The sequence below is a fragment of the Ictidomys tridecemlineatus genome, chromosome 10 (genome assembly GCF_052094955.1).
Source record: "Ictidomys tridecemlineatus isolate mIctTri1 chromosome 10, mIctTri1.hap1, whole genome shotgun sequence".
Lineage (NCBI taxonomy): Eukaryota > Metazoa > Chordata > Mammalia > Rodentia > Sciuridae > Ictidomys > Ictidomys tridecemlineatus.
In genome coordinates this window covers 80,959,334-80,977,042 of record NC_135486.1, presented here as the reverse complement: position 1 = coordinate 80,977,042, position 17,709 = coordinate 80,959,334, and the positions used below count along the sequence as shown (strand labels likewise).

The following is a 17,709-nucleotide window of genomic DNA, read 5'->3' as shown; positions in this document are numbered from 1 at the left end:
ACACACACAAAAAAAAGTGCCTATGGCTTTATCATAATCATCACTGAACAGATCTTTCTATGCCAAAGCATTTGAACTTCTCACCTGGATGCAGGCAGTACCTAATTTATAAATGGGTTGTATTCCAAATATGCACTGGTAAATTGGCTATTTATTTCTGTGGGAAATGTATTCCAAGTTCTAATGCTATGGCAAAAGCCTGAGGTCTTGCCTCTGAGAGAGAAGGGCCAGTTGAAAAGAGACTTTCTTCTAACATTCTTGGGCACAGAGGCAAAGTTTGGAAAAAGGTAGTTGCTTAGGGTCAAGGCACATCTGTGATAGATCTGAACATACCTGGAGTGAGAAAATTGGAAGAGTAATGAGGTCCAGCAGGAAAAAATCAAGGAAATTTAAAGGGTCTATCAAGAAATCCACTTTCAGGGTACAGGCCAGTGGTAGAGTACCTCCCTAGCATACTGAAGCCCTGGGTTTGTTCTCTAGCACTGAAAAACTAAATAAAATTAAAATAAATTTTCTGCTGTTTACAGTAACATCTTTTTACTCTTTTAGGCTATAGACCACTTGGTCAGCAAAACTTTCCCCACCTCTATACCTCCCTATCCCTGAAACAAATAACCAACAATGATTACAGTTTCTCTGGGAGGGTTCCAGCCTGAGCACACAGTTGTTCAAAATAAACTGTAAATGCAAAAAGTTCCTGCTGTGATGCAATGTATGTATTCCCGAACACTTTAAGTTCTCAGGTGAACTAAAAGCCAGATTTCAAGCAGACCATGAAAATAAAATTTTAAATACCTAAAAATATTGAAAGCCTAAAAATACACATACCAGTTCTCAAAATTGTTTGATTTCTAATAAAGGTAGATGGGCTTTAAAAACACAAAGGTGAGGTGAATGAAGATCACCTTGAAGGAAGGAATGTAAGGAATAACTAAATTTCTAAGTTATACACATTAGAACAAAATGACCCAATATTGAAGAGAACACTGAAATCAGGACTTCCAAGAAAGCACCTGACACTGAAGTCAAGTGGAAGACCGGCAATGCTGAACAAGGTGCACAGTCGGGTTTCTGACCTGGTTTACCAACAGTGATGTACTCAAGGAAGACTGCATATGGTCCAATTCCTGCATCATATAAAGCTAGAGTACTCACCTACTCACCAGAATAGTTAGTGTGACAAAGAAAACACTCCCACAAACTCCATTTTTGACTTCTACTGACAGTGTATGAGAGCACACAAGTAGAAGAGCTAGCTGAGAATTACATGTGGATCATCACAAACTAGTCACACTACTGGAAAATACCTTAGGTTATTGGTAGACTTTAAATATTAAAAATCACACCTTATAAAATGAGGTATTAGGGGTTGGGGATGTAGCTCAGTGGTAGAGCACTTGCTTAGCATATGTGAGGCACTGGGTTTGATCCTCAGCACCACATAAAAAATAAATAAATAAAGCAAAGGCACTGTGGCCATCTAGAACTAAAAACAAAATTAAAATGCAGTACTAGATAAATCTGGATCATCAAACCACATCTCAGGGATCTATTAAGATTGGTGACCTTAAATCCTGAATTATCCATCAAATGCTGTTTATAATCTAATATTTGTGAAAATTTCAAAAATAGAAAGTATAATCATTTCTGCATTTTAGTGTAGAGTATGAATGGTAGAAACCTACTTAGGGACTCAAACTTGAAAACTTGGGTCACCTAAACTCCTCTGCTACAATTTGGATGCTGAATGTCCCCCAAAGGCCTGTGTGTTAGAGGCTTGGTCTCCAGGGTGGGGCTACTGAGAGGTGGTAGGACCTTTCAGAGGTGCGGCCTTGTAGGAGGTTTGCAGGTCACCAGTGGTGTATCCTCAAAGGAGTCTGGGGACTTCAGTCACTTCTTTCCTGTCTTTGGCCAATGCGGTAGGCAGTGGGCTCTGCTGCACACCCTGCCCTACCATGCTGCCTTGCCATAGGCTGAAGGCAGCAGGGCCAATTGATCAAGGACTGAAACCTCCAAGATTGTGATCCAAAAGAAACCTTTTCTATTTAAGTTTATTATCCCAGGTATTTTATTATGTAACAGAAATCTGACAGACACACCTTCCTACCTATTCTTTCAAGTAGTCACCAAATGCAGTTGATTCTATTTCTTAAACACCCCTGGGAACACCTTTCTTTCTGTTTGCCACACAGCCCACGCTCAGGTTCTCCTATCTCTGCTCAATTGATGGCATGGATTCCTTCCTTCCTTCAGTCCTTCCATCTGCCCCATGGACTTCCCTCACTAACCCATCCTAGGGAAAGCCCCAGAACTGTTCCAGAGCTCTGACATGTCATCCCTTAATTACTGGGTGCCATCCCTTTTCCCAAGAAACTTCGGTGCTTTGTAGGGTGTAACGCAGTGATAGAACACTTGTTTAGTATATATGAAGCTCTGGGTTCAATCCTCAGCACCACAAAATAATAATAATAATTTTTAATAATAAAATTAAAAAGAAGAAACTTTGGTGTAAATTTCCAATGCTGCTAATAGCATTTCCAATGCTGCTAATTTTCCAATGCTGCTAATAATAATTCAGATCAACACGACCACTGAAAACAAGTAAACATTTGGTTTTTGTCAGCTTTGATTTGGGTTTTAGTTAGCTTTTTGTCACTGTGACCAATATACCTGAAAAGAACAACTTAGAGAAGTTTATTGGGGGCCCACAGTTTCAGAGCTCTTTGTCCACAGACCACTGCCTCCATTGCTCTGGGCCCACCCTAAGGCAACATATCATGGGGAAGGGCCCAGAGGATGAAAGCCTTTCAGCTCATGGCTGGGGACGGAAGAGAAGAGAGAGGGAAGGGGCCACAGGGAAGATGCACCCTTCTAGGGCTTGTCCCCTTGACCACCTCCTCCAGGCAATCTGCTTAGACTAACCACCCAGCCCACTGAAACTAGGGTGGACTGACCAGGTTAGAGCTCTCACAATTTAATTGTTTCACTTCTGAAACACATTAACAGGAGCGTTAGGAGGATACCTCATAATCAAACCATAATACATCCTGAATTTTATATATGTGTGTGTGTGTGTGTGTGTGTGTGTGTGTGTGTGTTTAACATCTTACAGGCATCAAAGAGGGGCTTGGGCTGGTGTTCAGTGGTAGAACACTCACCTAGCACTGGGTTCGATCCTCAGCATCACATAAACATAAATAAAGGTATTGTGTCTACCTATGATCAAAAAAAATATATGTTAAAAAAAAAGGCATCAAAGAGCTGAAACGGCAGGAGAGGGTCACCCTGTCAAAACTGACGTGAAAGCTCAATGAGAGAGCTGAAAGTTAGTGAGGGACGTCACTTTGGCTCTGAGAGACCTGATGGTCCTGTGGGTTGAAAAAAATAGAAGTCAGAACTTAGGGCCCACCCAAGATGTGGGGTCCAACAGGAAACCCTTTCTCCATAAGACTATATTGGAAAGGGTGACACCCTAGAGTAAGGGTGAACCAAAAATAAACCCAAACTACCCATCAGGGACCTGAAGCCCAAATTCATATCCCTATGTGGTCCAGAAACCTCCAAGCGGTGACTTCAGTTTAAAACAGTCGAGGTCTATAGTGCCCTTAGACACCTGACATAAATAAGCAGACCTCTTAGGAGGTTCACACTGTTACCCTAAGACTTGAGGACTCCTCTGCAAATAATTGTCCAAGGGCAGTGAACAGCTCGTAGCCAAAATGAGCCAAATATACATAGCAATGAGGCACCATGAGAAAGAACCAGCAGAAATAATACACAAAGACCCACAAGGATTTGAGACACTAGAATTATCACTGTTCTTTCAATGCTTACGAATTTTAATTTTAGCTTATGGCACACTTCTGCATACTGGAATTTTTAGAGCACACCGAAGCCATTGAAAGACCCCCAGCTACTGGGAGCAAGTCACAAGCAACAGCCACAGTGCACTTCTGTACATAATAATAGACTGTTTAGAAATCATTCAGTCTTCACACAGTTTGGCTGATGGCCCTTGGGCATTCTGACACCATCTGAGAGAAGCTGCTTATTCTCTGAACCTTCCCTGTTCTGTTCACAAGGCAAAGGTCCTGCATGGTCTGTAAACATAAGCTCTTTCTTTGGCAGGGGCCTGAGGTTATCCCACATCTCTTATCATCAACGTGCAGCAAGTTTTTCCCACTCTCCAATGCACTGCACAACTTGCTTATCAAAACGCTCTAAATACTGTGCTCAATCATAATAAACTTCATGTGTTGGTGAAAATTTAAGGTGGAAGGGTGTTATGGTTTGGATGTGAGGTATCCCCCAAAAGCTCATGTGTGGGACAATGTGAGACAGTTTAGAGGGGAAATGATTGGATTCTAAGAGCCTTAACCCAATCGGTGAACTAATTCCCTGATGGGATTAACTGGGTGTTGGGCTGGCAGAGGTGGGGCATTGGGGATGTGGCTTTAGGATATATTTACATTTGGCAAGTGGAGTCTCTCTGCTTTCTGATCATCATGTGAACTTCCCTCTGCCTATGGTGATGTTCAACCTCACCTGGAGCCCCAAGGCATGGTGCCAGACTTCTATGGACTGAGACCTCTGAAACTGTAAGCCCTCAAATGAACTTTTTCTCCTACAGTTGTGCTGGTTGGGTCTTTTAGTCAGAGCAGTGAAAAATGTTGACTAAAACAAAGGGCTCATCACCAGCTGCGCACTAATGGCCTACTGTACGCAGTCCAGCTCATTTGTTAACATTTACTGAGCGCCAACCATGGAGAAGCACTGTTCTAGGTGTGGGGATACGGTTAGTTGTGTGGAACTTACCATTCTAGTTTGGGAGAGAAAAATAATAAACATGGAAACAGCTGAGTTTCAGATGACATTAAGTGTCATGGGAAAATAAAGGGGGACTGTGAGAATGGAGGAACTACCTTAGATGAGCAGGTCAGAGAAGGGAGCCATTTAGCTGAGATTAAAATACCAGAGAGGGGGCCATCCATTCAAAAATCTGAAGGAAGAGCATTCTAGACCAAGAGTAAGGTAAATGCAGAAGCTCTGCGGCTGTTCTGAGTTTGTTTATTTAAAGACCAGAAAAGACCAATGTGGCTGGAAAGTAGGAATAATGAAGAGAGAGTGTTAATGAGGGAAAAGAGGGAAACTGGGCCAGGCCAGTAAAATCTTGTGAGCCACAGAAAAGAGTTTGGGTCTTATTTTAAGCGCAATGGGAAGCCTTCGGAAAGTCTAACTGGGGAAGTGACCTGGTATATATACATTTCAGAAAAGTCATTCTGTCACTGCTGTACAGAATCTGGATAGGAGTAGAGCAAGGGTAGATACAGTAGACCAATCGATACTGAGTGACAGTGTTAAGGACAGGGTTTAAGTGGGAAGAGAGAAGTATGCAGATTCAAGACACAGTGGTAAGGAAAAGAGGAACCCAGGCTAGTACCCAAGTTTCTATCTGGAGCACCTGGGGAGATGGTGGTCCATTTACTGAGAGGAGGAAGACACTGGTTTAGGGTATATGGTGGGGGGGAGTAGAGGAGGCGGAAGAAACCAAGAGCTCTGTTTGCGACATCTGTGATGTCCACTAGAGATTCATTCACATGTGATAAGAATCTAAATTCAGAGTCAGAGAAGTAAGAGCGTGCTATCAAAAGCTGAGATTAAGATCATGCAGGTAAAACACATGGAGTCATGGATGGCCCGCCCCAGCCACAGTCCTGGGGCATTTCAACATGTGGGGATTGAATAAAGGAAGAAGAGTTCAATAAAGCACCTAAGAAGGGATGGCCAGCAAGGCAGACGGCAAACAAGAAAAGACAAAAACAAAGGAACCGCCTGGATTAGAACACCTGGTGTCACTATTGATGTTGAGAAGAACAGCCTCCTGGGAATGAGGGGGTTGGAAGCGAGATTGGGACAGGTTAAGGAGAACAGGGCAGATGAGTGGGGTAAAAGGTAAGAGGAGACAGCAGAGAGACCAAGAGACTGCATGGAAGCGATAGTGAGAAGGGGTACATTTTACTTTGTTTCAAGATAGGAGGTCTTAGAGCAGGGAGCACCAGTAGAAGGTACTGTAACAATGGAAATTGACTATGGTGGCACTGTCCAAATTCAGTCGTCACTAACCTCACGTGTATGGGTCACTTGATACGAGAAAATGAACTTAAGTTCCACTAAGTGAAATCAAAGTAGCCAGCCATGTGTGGTTAGTTCCTACCTAACTAGATGTCTGTGGACTATGAATTCAGCAGCCCAAAAGTTGCAGACTGCGGGGTGGGAATTGCAAAAGTTGAAAGCTTGCACTTGTCCAGTACTTTGTAAGGGAGGAATCAGCCAAAGGAGGACTACGGGACAAGACAGTAAAACAGAAGTTTAAGGAGAGGGGGAAAAGTAAATGATTTCAGAGAGTACAGAACAGAGGCAGCAGTAAAGTATTGGGGTAAATTATAAAGCAACACTTGTCAGAACTGCTAATAGCTCTTCCCTACAAACAGCTACTTAGCCCTTCCAATCTGGCCTCAAACTATTTTTTCAACTATCTCCTTGACATTCCCCACAATTTACCTCTGTGGCTCTCAATCTTCGTGTCTGTAGAACCTTCATTTCCTGGTACATATTATGTTCAGTGCTCTAGTTAAAGAAACAAACAAACAACAACAACAACAACAAAAACCCCAAAGACAACAAGGACAAAAACAAGCTGCTCTGGATAAAGCTGAGTTTGCAGCTACCCTCCCCCAGCAGCTCAGCCTCCCTCCCACCTGCCTCTGGGGCACATCCAAAGAACCCTGGGGCTTGAAACCAAAGACTGCCCTAACCAGTGCCTGTCCAAACTGCAGGTACTTACAAATTGCCCATCTAGTTAAACTGCATTCTGTTCTAGTAATCTGCAGGAAGGCCCAAGACCCTGCATTCCTAACAGCTTCCTGGGTGACCCATGATGTCACTGTTCTCTGAACTACAGAGATGGCCACAGCCACCATAGAGGACTCACTCTACTCCACAAGCTTTTGCCAGTGGTCAACCTCTTTACCTCATAATACCTATCTTTCCCTGTCTTCTGCACCTGGGAGATTCTACTTAATCTTCAATGTTCTCCTCAGTGTCACCTCCCCTCAAGTCTTCTCCAAGTCTCCCAAGTGGAAGTAAGCAGTATCCAGCCACTGTTACCACTTGGTCCTCATTCCTACCTTTAGCCCTCTCTCACTCTGCTCCAGCTGCACAGCCTTCCTTATATTTCCCTGGACATGCCAAGCAAGAGATAGTCTCAGGACCTTTGCACAGGCTGATCCCTCCTGATCCCTCTGCCTGAGGGGATCATTTGGGGGTGGGGGGGTAACCAGGGATTGAACCTAGAGTGCTAAGCCACATTGCGAGCTCTTTTTAATATTTTATTCAGAGACAAGGTATCGCTGAGTTGCTTAGGGCCTCACTAAATTGATGATGCTGTCCTTTAACTTGCAATCTGCCTGCCTCAGTCTCCCGAGCCACTGGGATTACAGGATGTGCCACCACGCCCAGCCACTCAATGTCCTCTTAATCAAGGCCTATACACTCTCTACCCTATTTCATACCACTTACCCCCAGCAGTCTTGATTCTCTAGTTAACTGTGCATGTATCTACTAGAACTTTCCTTGTTCCAGCAACTATTTAGGCATCTGAGAAACAAAATCAGTCCCCAACATACAGTTTTTCACTTTCAGTACACTATCAATAAGTTACATGAGCTGTTCAACTTTATTGTGTGAGATGATTCTACCCAGGTGTAGGCTACTGTAAGTGCTCTGAGCAGGTCTAAGGTAGGCGAGGCTAGGCCATGATGTCTGATAGGTTAGGTGCATTAAATGCACGAACAATATTTTCAACTCATGGTGGGTTATCAGGATGTAACCCCACTTTGAGCAGTGGAGCCTCTGTGCTCATTTAATCCACCTAACAACCCTCTGGAGTAGGTACTCTTTTGCATCGTTTCATAAGCAACGAACCAAGAGGCTATATAAATAACTTGCTGCAGGTCACACAGCCAACCAAGCACTGACTTCAGAGCTCAGATCTTAACCACTTCCAGTAGAAAAGTATAACACAGCATTTAAAAGCCTGTCTGTAGGTAAGTTACTGTTTTAAAACTCCTAAAAAACATTTTTCATGAATAGATTGCATATTGATTCTCTATCCACCTGCTTTTCACACAGCTATAATTTTCTTTCTGTAAAAGAAAAAAAAAGTGTTTTCAAACAGCCCCTCTCCCCATATTAATTGCTAATAATGTGTCCATCCAAGAACAGCTTTTAAGACTAAGAATAGGGACAACAAGATCCGAAAGATGTGACTGACACAGGTAGCCCAGTAGTGGCTAAGGGCATGGGCCTGACCCCCCCCATGAACTAGGCACTGTGAGTCCAGCAGGGATGAATTCAACCTGAGCATGTTCTGTCTGCATAGTATTCTTCCTAGCTGTGGCATGCTCTCCCCCATTTCCTACTCCATACCGCCCCCATCTTATTCTTTCAACAGTTCTTAACTGCCCGCCAAGTTCTTAGAGCCCCCAAATAGTCACTGGATAGAACTTGAGGGATCTGTGAACTTGACAGGCTGAAACCTGTTTCCTTTGTTTTAAAGCATTACTCTGAGAATAGAATCCTGACCTTCACACAACCATGAGACTCCATAACACCAAAAAGGAAAGGAAAGGTAGATAAAGGTAGCTGTAGGAGCCTTAGCTTGGAGGATCTGATGGCAGTCTAGGGAAAAAAAATAAATCTGGCTAGGAAAAGTAGAGGTGATAACGACAGACAAGAGACGGAGTCAAAGAGAACCCTGGGAATTCCTAAATTAAATGACACCTTTCACTCTCTACTTCTAACCTTCTAAAAGAGGAGCCACCTCTATTTCACTTATTCACTCTTTAAGATTTTACACACACATACACACCCTCTGAATCAACCACTCTCAAGAGTACATCCACAAACAGCAAGCTCTCGGAACACCTAATTCTCCAGTCTCCTTGCTGGGTTTTCTCTTTGATTCTTCTTCCTTCTTCTCTGATCTTCCCTCAGACTTGGCCCCAACCTGTCCCATCAGAGTTCTAATTAACCCCCTTAGCTTTAACTACCAATTCTGTATGAATAATTCTCAATTCTTTATCCAAGCCCTCATCTTGCTCCTGAGTTTGAAGTCCATCTTTCCAACATCCCATGGGATATTATAATTGGACTTTCCACCCACCATCACCTACAAGTCAATATTTCTTTAAAAAAAAAAAGTTAATATCTTTCCAATACACAATACCTTCTCCTAACTTTCCTAATTCCATCATGTGGTCCCTGTTCTTCTAAAGACTCGTCACATACCAGTCAGGGGACAAATTCTGAACATTTCTCCTTACTTTTAAAGCTATTCCTTCTACTACTTGGCTACTCAAAGTACAGCCCATGGACCAACAGCATCAGCATCACCTAAGAACATATTAAAACACCCCCATCAGACTGATGGTAATTTTAAAAGGCCCCATGATTTGTGTGATTCACGTGCATATTAAATTTGGAGAAGCACTAGTCTAGTGCTATTAATATGCTACCATCTTACCTGCATCCAAATTCTATCATTTTAGGCATTATCTACTGAATCCTTATTATGGATCAATTATAGGACTAGGCCTTAAATACATTATCTCATTTAATCCTCAAAATCATCATTGTCTCCATTTTAAGAATATGTAAGTCAAGGCTCAAGCAGCTAAAAACCTTTTTCAAAGAGCCCATAAATGATGGAGCCAGGATTTGAACCTAATCTGACCACAAACCATCCTACCAAAGTACATTAAAAATTCCTTTGAATTCCAAAATTTGTATTTCAAAGTGTATGCTAGTTGAATTAATTACTCTGGTTGAGTGCATTTTCTATCAACTGAAAGTACATTTTGTTGGTTTAATCACAATTCTTGCTGAAAATCTTTCTAAAAGCACAGCAGATCCTTCAGCTTTGGGGAACATTCTAAATACTAAAGTTCATGCTAAGGTATCTGATAAGAGAGAAGAAACTGTATTCTGTTCTCCAGATATAACCCCATGTTTTAGAGCATTAAGCAACTTCTCCCAATAATACTGCATGCATGTCTACTTAGCGTGCTTCTTTCCTCTGAAAAGAAAGAAAAAAAATAGTGTGAGGAGACAAGTTCTTGAATGATGGTTGATTCAATTCCCTTCAATGAGTTTCATCAAGCTATTTTTTATTTTAATTGCCTTATTAATTTATATCAGTCGATATAATTTTATAGTCATTTACATCATTTTAAAACCTAGTTTTCTTCTTTCATCTTTTTTCAGAGCCCAGATACGAATCTATGAACCTAAAAGAAATCACTATTTCTCAAATACCCTATTGGAATCCCCATCTTTTCTGGGAATACAACACAAGCTACGGATACTATACTTGGAAAACTGTATATTCTCAATTCACACAAAACTAGGCACGATGTTGGAAGGCTGGCCCTTATAGATCTCCAAAGGCAGGACCCAGAGACATCAGATTAAAAACTGCCTGTTGGCTCTTTCCCAACTCCACCAGGCAGATGCTGCCAGGTTTTCATATCTGCTTTTCCAGAAGGAGGCTATAACTAACCCAAATCAGACCATGCAAAATATTTCTATGGGGTAGAAATGACAAAATGGGAAATTCAGAAACTATTAGTTCCTTGGCCTATGAAGAATGAAGCCAAAATGGACAGAAAGTCCCAACAGCACCCAAGTACCTGTTTCTTTTCATGGTTTGATTACCGATCTGCCCTTCTACTGTGATAGAACCACAAATAACTTGTTTGATTTAAATAAGTATAGAAGAATATGTATGTATTACTTGAATATACTTATATTACTTAAATATACAGTATACTTAAATAAGATTAGAAGTAGTATGTGACAAATAACATCCTTCACAATTTCTCTATAGAGACGATGAACATCTTTCTTCGGCTATTTAAATAGAGTTTTAAATACTAATTTCTAAAAGCTTCATATTTCAGTGTATAAAAATCTTTTGCAATATCTATTTAAAACAAGTCTTGGCTCAGATCATTCAACATGTTCCACACACTATTAAAATATCATTTTAAGAAGCTAACCGCCTGATCATTTTTAGTTTAATTCCAAAAGTAACAAGATAAAACTGCCTTCTTAAGTCATCTTTTCCTTTATGTATTCAATTATATTCTCAGCTTAAAATACTTAAAATAAAAATTGGCACTTGTCCATTCACTGATGGGTATTTTTAAGTTAGAAAGCAGTAACATATCAAATTAACCACACAATGGCAGGCTTATTGTCAGACACTGAGCATGGCCCAAATCAAGATTTTCATTACCACTACAATGGACTTGAACATTTTCACCTTAATTGCAAGTTTTTACATTTCAATCGAATAGACTTTGACTTAATAGACTGTAACACAGTCCAACTACAATCAATCTAGCAAACTCTTACTTCACAATCTCTTGAAATCACCATAGATTTCTTTCACCTCTAGTCAAGGCTTGGAAACTCCCTGAATGCTGTTGCATTTGCCACTTCATAACAGTAATGCAACTTCTACTATATTCTATTACTACTTCTGTGGGTTCAAATATAATGTCAAGCATCTACTGGACTATAAAAATGTTTGAATCTGAAATTAGAAAAAAAAAAGCTTGGAAATTATTCAGTCCAACAACCTCATTTAACAGATACAAACACTGATGCAAAAACAGGTTAGCACACCAAGGTCAACAGTTAGAATTAAAGAAAGAATTAAAACACAGATCCAGTGAGATTTTCACCATAGCAATGGAAAGATGCCCATCATAAGATGCCTATATGATAAAATAAACATGCAGTTTATAGTCCAAAGAAATTTTAAAATTTATCATGCTATATTCATGATAAGTCATTTTTCATTCTGATCATATTAGAAATATAGGTCAAGACATGGTGACCCAGGCCTATAATCCCAGCGATTTACTAGGAAGGCTCACAAGTTCAAAGTCATCCTCAGTAACTTAGTGAGACCCTGTCTCAAAATAAAAAGGGATGGGGATGTTGCTCTGTGGTTAAGCAATCCCTGGTACGGGGGGGGGGGGGGGGGGGGGGGGGGGGGGGGGGGGGGGGGGGGGGGGGGGGGGGGGGGGGGGGGGGGGAAATACACACACACACACACACACACACACACGGAAAATATTCTGTCTGATACGATTATCTATTCCTTCTCTACTATGCTTTCTCAAATGTTCCCATTAACTACACTCAGCTCGCTGATTCTTTGTTGTTGTTGTTTGAGATTTTCAATTAGTCTTTTTTTTATTTGTTCTTTTTAGATATACATGACAGTAGACTGTATTTTGACATATTATACATACATGAAATATAACTTATCCTAATTAGGATCCCATTCTTGTGGCTGAACATGATGTGGTGTTATGCTGGTCGTGTATTCATATATGAACATAGGAAAGTTATATTCAATTCATTCTACTGTCTTTCCTATTCCTTCCCCCCTTCCCTTCCCTTCATTCCCCTTTGAGCTTGCAGATTCTTAAAATGTTGGACATATTTTCTCCACATTATTCTGTAAACTTTGGTGCATAGAAGGTCATGATAAAACATTTATCTGGTATCACACTTTGCCACCTAAAACGAAATCAACCAGATTTCATCAATCTGGATTTCATCTCTATATACACCTGCATTCTTTAAAATATATATATATATATATATACACACACACACACACACACACACACACACACACATATACACATATATACGTATATATATGAAAATAGACATCTGAAAATAGTCTATGAAACAGACCTTTCTTATATCAACTCAGAACCTTCAAAATAAAGATATCTGGACAAAAATATGATATGCATTTTTAGCAACTTTTCCTACAGTGGGTGGCACTATATGTGCTCAATACATATTTATTGAATGAATAACATGCTTACATTGTACACTATGGAATCTCCAGTACTCTGGCTATGTATACTTAAGAATGCTAACTTAAGCAAAAGAAAATAACAATAAATGTACTATCTGGTAATCATACATTATTTTTATAAGGTTTAAGTAGTTTCAAAATGTTTCCAATAGAAAGAAACTAAAAAAAACAAATGTAGCAATTCATAAATATAAGGTGACAACGTAAATGATTACAGCAAATTATGCTCAGTTATAGGCTTTCCTAAAGTAACATGGAAGTCCAGACTAATTCCCAGAGAATGCAGACACATTTTTTTCAGCAGCATATTGTTTTTTTTTAAAAATATTTTTTAGTTGTAGTTGGACACAATACTTTTATTTAATTTATTTATTTTTATGTGGTGCTGAGGATCAAACCAGGTGCTAGGCAAGTGCTTTACTGCTGAGCCACAATCCCCAGCCCTCAGAAGCATATTGTTGACAATTCTAGATTCAATCCAGAGACACAAATACTCTCTGGACTAAAACACCAGAACTCCAAAGAAGATAAAAAGGACCCATAAATATGAGTAAGCACTACAGTACACATCCTATTTTCATTATTAGGTCCTATTCTAGTGAAGAGAACTTCAACTAACAAAAACAAAACAAAAAAAAAAACTTACCAAAAGTAAACATAACAAAATTGTAAACATTATGTAGGAAAATTTTCATTTCGTTTTCTATTTAAAACTTGGGGGAGTTCCTGGTGCAGTAATCTATAGACTGTCCTAAGGGCTTAGTTTACATTCCTAATAGTTAAATTGTCAGGACCTTAAAATGAACTTCAGTGGAAGAGGAATTAATCTGTCAGAAAATAATAATCTATCAACTAAAAAAAAGTCACTCCATAAAACACTATCAATTCTAATATTGTTTCTCCTTTCCCCCAACTCAGTTTAGGGAAGGAAAATATTTTTAAAAATGTTTATGAGCTATTTTAAGCAACTTTGTTAATTTGGGAGTGAAAACAACAACAACAACAACAGGGTTTTCTGACATTTCCTTTATGCTGAAAAGGACACATGGGCACCCAGAGAAATCAAAAGCACAGAAAGCAGGCTTACACTTTTTCCTCAGATGCTAACTGCAGTGGATAAGGTCACGGTCAAAATTCACAAGCTCATTTAAACTTTCATGGCTCTCTCAAAAGCTGCCTATCACGTTTCCTGATCCTATATCTAAGTAGATTAAAACTGCAGGAGTTTCTTGCTGTAAGATCAGCAGGAGGCTATTTCAGACCCTCAAACCGCAGTCCGCATAGCCCGCAGCGGTGCATCTTCCTCCACTCCCGGCTGTGGTGTTAAGCTAGCCTTTCCAAAGCGTTCTCCTCCGGCCTTTTAAACAAACCCCAAAACCGGATGTAATCAACTCAAGACCACCTTTCATCCGCGTCCACCGGGACCCCTCCAGCTGTCACCGCCCCAGCCGCCCTTCCGCAGTCGGTGACTTCTGCCTGGTTCCCCAAGGAGAGGGAGGAGGTGTGGGGAAGAAGACACCCCGCCAAGAGCTCTTCAGCCTGCACAGCGGCAGCGCGATTCAGGAGAGGAGCAGAGAAGATGCTCAACACTAGTGCCATATTCACATTGGCTTTTTCTTTGCCAAAAAGACTCCTCGTGTCCACTAATATTGCCTTTAAAGGAAAAAAGATCCTAAGCACTAAAGCTGTTGCCCCAAATCTCCTAGCACTCCAGTAGTCTCACCTCTGTCCTCTCGCAGGAGGTTCTGAACCGGACCAGCCGGGAATACCTACACCTGCCCTCCCGTGGAGGGCACCGGCGGCCACACCGCACCGTCCCCCTCCCCCAGCAAGGGAGCGATCACCCAGACCCGGACCCGGACCCCAAGCAGCCCCCGCTGGGGCTGACAGACGAGGCGGAGCTGTGCCCCACACAAACTTCCCACTTCCCCAGCTGCTAGGACCGACCCGCGGGTGGACGGACGGGGGTCGGCGCAGGGCTCAGATGCAGAGAAGCCCTCTCATCCAGCATCCGGCCCTATGTCCAAAGAGGGCGCCAAGTGGCTCGGGGCTGCCCGGAGGAGCGGGCGCAAATTGTGGGGCTAGGGACACCGAGGCGGACGGGCAGCTCCGAAAGAGAGCAGCCAAAGGGCTGGGGACCCGCTGACCCCGCCGGCTCGGGCTCTCCGCCCCGCCAACAGCTGCAGCGGGAGACGGAGGGGGGCGCGAAGGAAGAGGAGAAGGAAGGGGACTGCGCGCTGCAGCCAAGCCCTTACCGAGTGGTTTACCCCCCACATCAGGACGCTGAGTAGAGGGTCGCTGGCCCGAAACAGCTTCACTTTCTGCGCTACGAAGTGCTTCTTCTTGGTCTTGGTCTTGCTCGCCAGGACGGAGGACCCCAGGTTGCCAGGGGTCGCCATGGCCGCCTCCTCCGTCCCCTCCACCGCCGCGCTCCCGAGACCGGGGACCCGCCCTCTCTACACACCGGCCAGGGGAGGCAGCCGCATCCCCTCGGCGGCGGCCCCGGCGCGCAGTGTCCCGCTCCGCCCGCCGCCGCTGCCGCTGCCCGCGTGCTCAGCCCGGTGCGGCTCGTGTGCCCGCTCCGCCCGCTCGGCCCGGCTGGGGCAGGAGGCTGCGCTCAGCTCGCGCCCGGCCCGGCTCCCGCGCCCGCCGCGGCTCCGCGCTCTGCCCGCGGCTGGACCAGGCGCGCCGCGAGGGCTTCCGCGTTGGGCGCCAGCGTCATGACGCAGGGGGCGGGCGGGCAGCAGCTGCGGCGCCGCCGGGCGGGGCGCGGCGCGGCGGCGGCGGGACCGTTAGGCTGCGCCCTCCACCTCCGGGTCGGGCTCCCGCTCGGTAGCTTCCAGGCGGTCTCCTGTACTCAGGCGAGCTTGGCCAGCAGCTCCTGGCCCGCTTGGGAAGCCGCGCGGTGGGTAGTTCGGTGCCACGAAGACTCCGGCGGAACACTGCCTTCCGCTCCCCGGGAAGAAAGGAGAAAAGGATGGGTTTGTGGGGGTGGGAGGTCTAAGGAGGGGAGTCCCTAGAGGCGTGGGTCAGCGGAAGGAAGCTGGCCCTGGGAACCGCGACTTACCAGTGCCAAGGGCCAGGAGAGGTAGTGAGACCTGAAATGCTGCACCGAGACAGGAGCTTCCCTAGCACCTAGGGAAAGGATCGTGGCACGTGGTCAGCCGCCTCCCAGAGCGCCCCTGAAATTGACTTCTTAATCCCTTTGAGACTTTTAACTGTCAGGCATTCCCGCACTGCGCGTTTTGCAGAAGGGAGACTCCCACCTAATACACTGAACTACTATTCCCATCCCACCCCTGGGTTCCTCATGGAAAGTCCTTGGTTTGGCCGAGAGAATCATGCCCCAAGCTGTACCTTATGCTTCGAATGCATCACGGTGCTTCTTGCCAACCCTTCTCTCTTCCCTGTATATTCACCTTTTATGGAAATCTCTTTGCTCTCTTCATCCTCATTATAGGAATACCTGTTCACCCCCAGGAAGCTGCCATTCCAAGCATTTCAAGCTGCCATTCCAAGCTGAGGCCATACATTTCCTCTGCCTCAGCCTACCCATACACCCAAAGGTGTGTTATTTCTTATTATTACTGCACTCAAATATAGTGAATACCTTCTGTGCCTCTGGTGTTTTGCTTGGTTCTATCAGGGATACAAAGGAAGACAGAACATGGGGGCCATGGTTGAGGGGAGAGGCAGCAGATCCTGTGGTCACCTTCGGTTGTGTCCCTTCTTCCTTAGTTCTTTAAACACAGATGTTGCCAGAAGGCCTCTGGTTCTTTCTGGCTTCCTTCATACTATTGTCTAAAATAATATCTACTTCCTTGGAATTATTCATCAGCCCCCTTCATGGCTTAAAGAAAAAAAATTCTAAATTTCTAGTAAGACCACTATGCTTCACGTGTAGCCCTTTTATTTGGTTGATCAAATTAACGTCTCTGAGCCTCAGGTTCTTTGTATTAATGGACATAATTAGACATAAATATCATGTTAGGGAGTACTTTATAGGATGTTTGTTAGAATAAAAATCAACATTAGCTAATGGCCATGAAAGCCCTTTGTAAACCACCCAACACAAGGTAAAATGTAGAGTACTCCAAATGACCCAAAAACTCTCCCTTGAGCTCAGAGAAATGCCTGGTTGAACATGTCTGCATCATTTGTCCTCAGGCACCTTTACAAAGGTGTCTAAAACCAAGTTTATCATCTTCTGCTTCAAGCACATTGCTTCATCTCTTGTATTATATTGGAAATGGTATTCATACCATTCAGTCAACCCATTACAAGTTCATTTATTTAACAAATTTTCATTGACCCAGGCTTGAGAGTGTCGCATCATTATCAATTATTGCTTTTCATCACCACTCCATATAACCCCCTTACCAGATCCTGCCCTTGAAAACAATTATGTTCAAATCTTTTCTTCTCTGGTGCTTTCCTTATCCTCTTAGTTGAAATTAATCCTTCCACTTCAGTGCTTCTATAGCACTTTATTTGTTTCATAATAGCTATTATACTTAATTGTATATTAATAATGCAAGACAATGGGCTTTTTGCAAATGCTGAAAAACTGAATTTAATGATGACAAAGTGCCGATAGAGCCTACAGGAAGAGGAAATGGATACCTGTGGCATTGTCAGGCAAGGTTTCATACAGGAGAGTAGCAATCTATGGAGTGGGAGCAGAGACTAATGTCATTCCTATGAGAGGCAAAGGGCAAAGCCTCGGGAAATGAAAATCCAGG

The 17,709-nt window shown here is 43.1% G+C and overlaps 1 protein-coding gene across 3 annotated transcripts in view; it reads right to left on the bottom strand.

The window, feature by feature from the left end:
• Positions 1-16,054, bottom strand: part of Pip4k2a (phosphatidylinositol-5-phosphate 4-kinase type 2 alpha) — a 156,715-nt gene extending 140,661 nt beyond the window's left edge. The window contains exon 1 of one of the 3 annotated variants that reach the window (XM_078023324.1): positions 16,035-16,054. Coding sequence is in view for 2 of the 3 variants with exons in the window: in XM_040276734.2 (XP_040132668.1) it covers positions 15,223-15,366 (144 nt within the window). In the remaining variant the exon portion in view is untranslated. Of the gene's footprint in view, positions 1-15,222; positions 15,669-16,034 lie in introns of those variants that run through there. The other 2 variants (XM_040276734.2, XM_005325767.4) reach the window with 2 other exon arrangements.
• Positions 16,055-17,709: the final 1,655 nt, after the last annotated feature.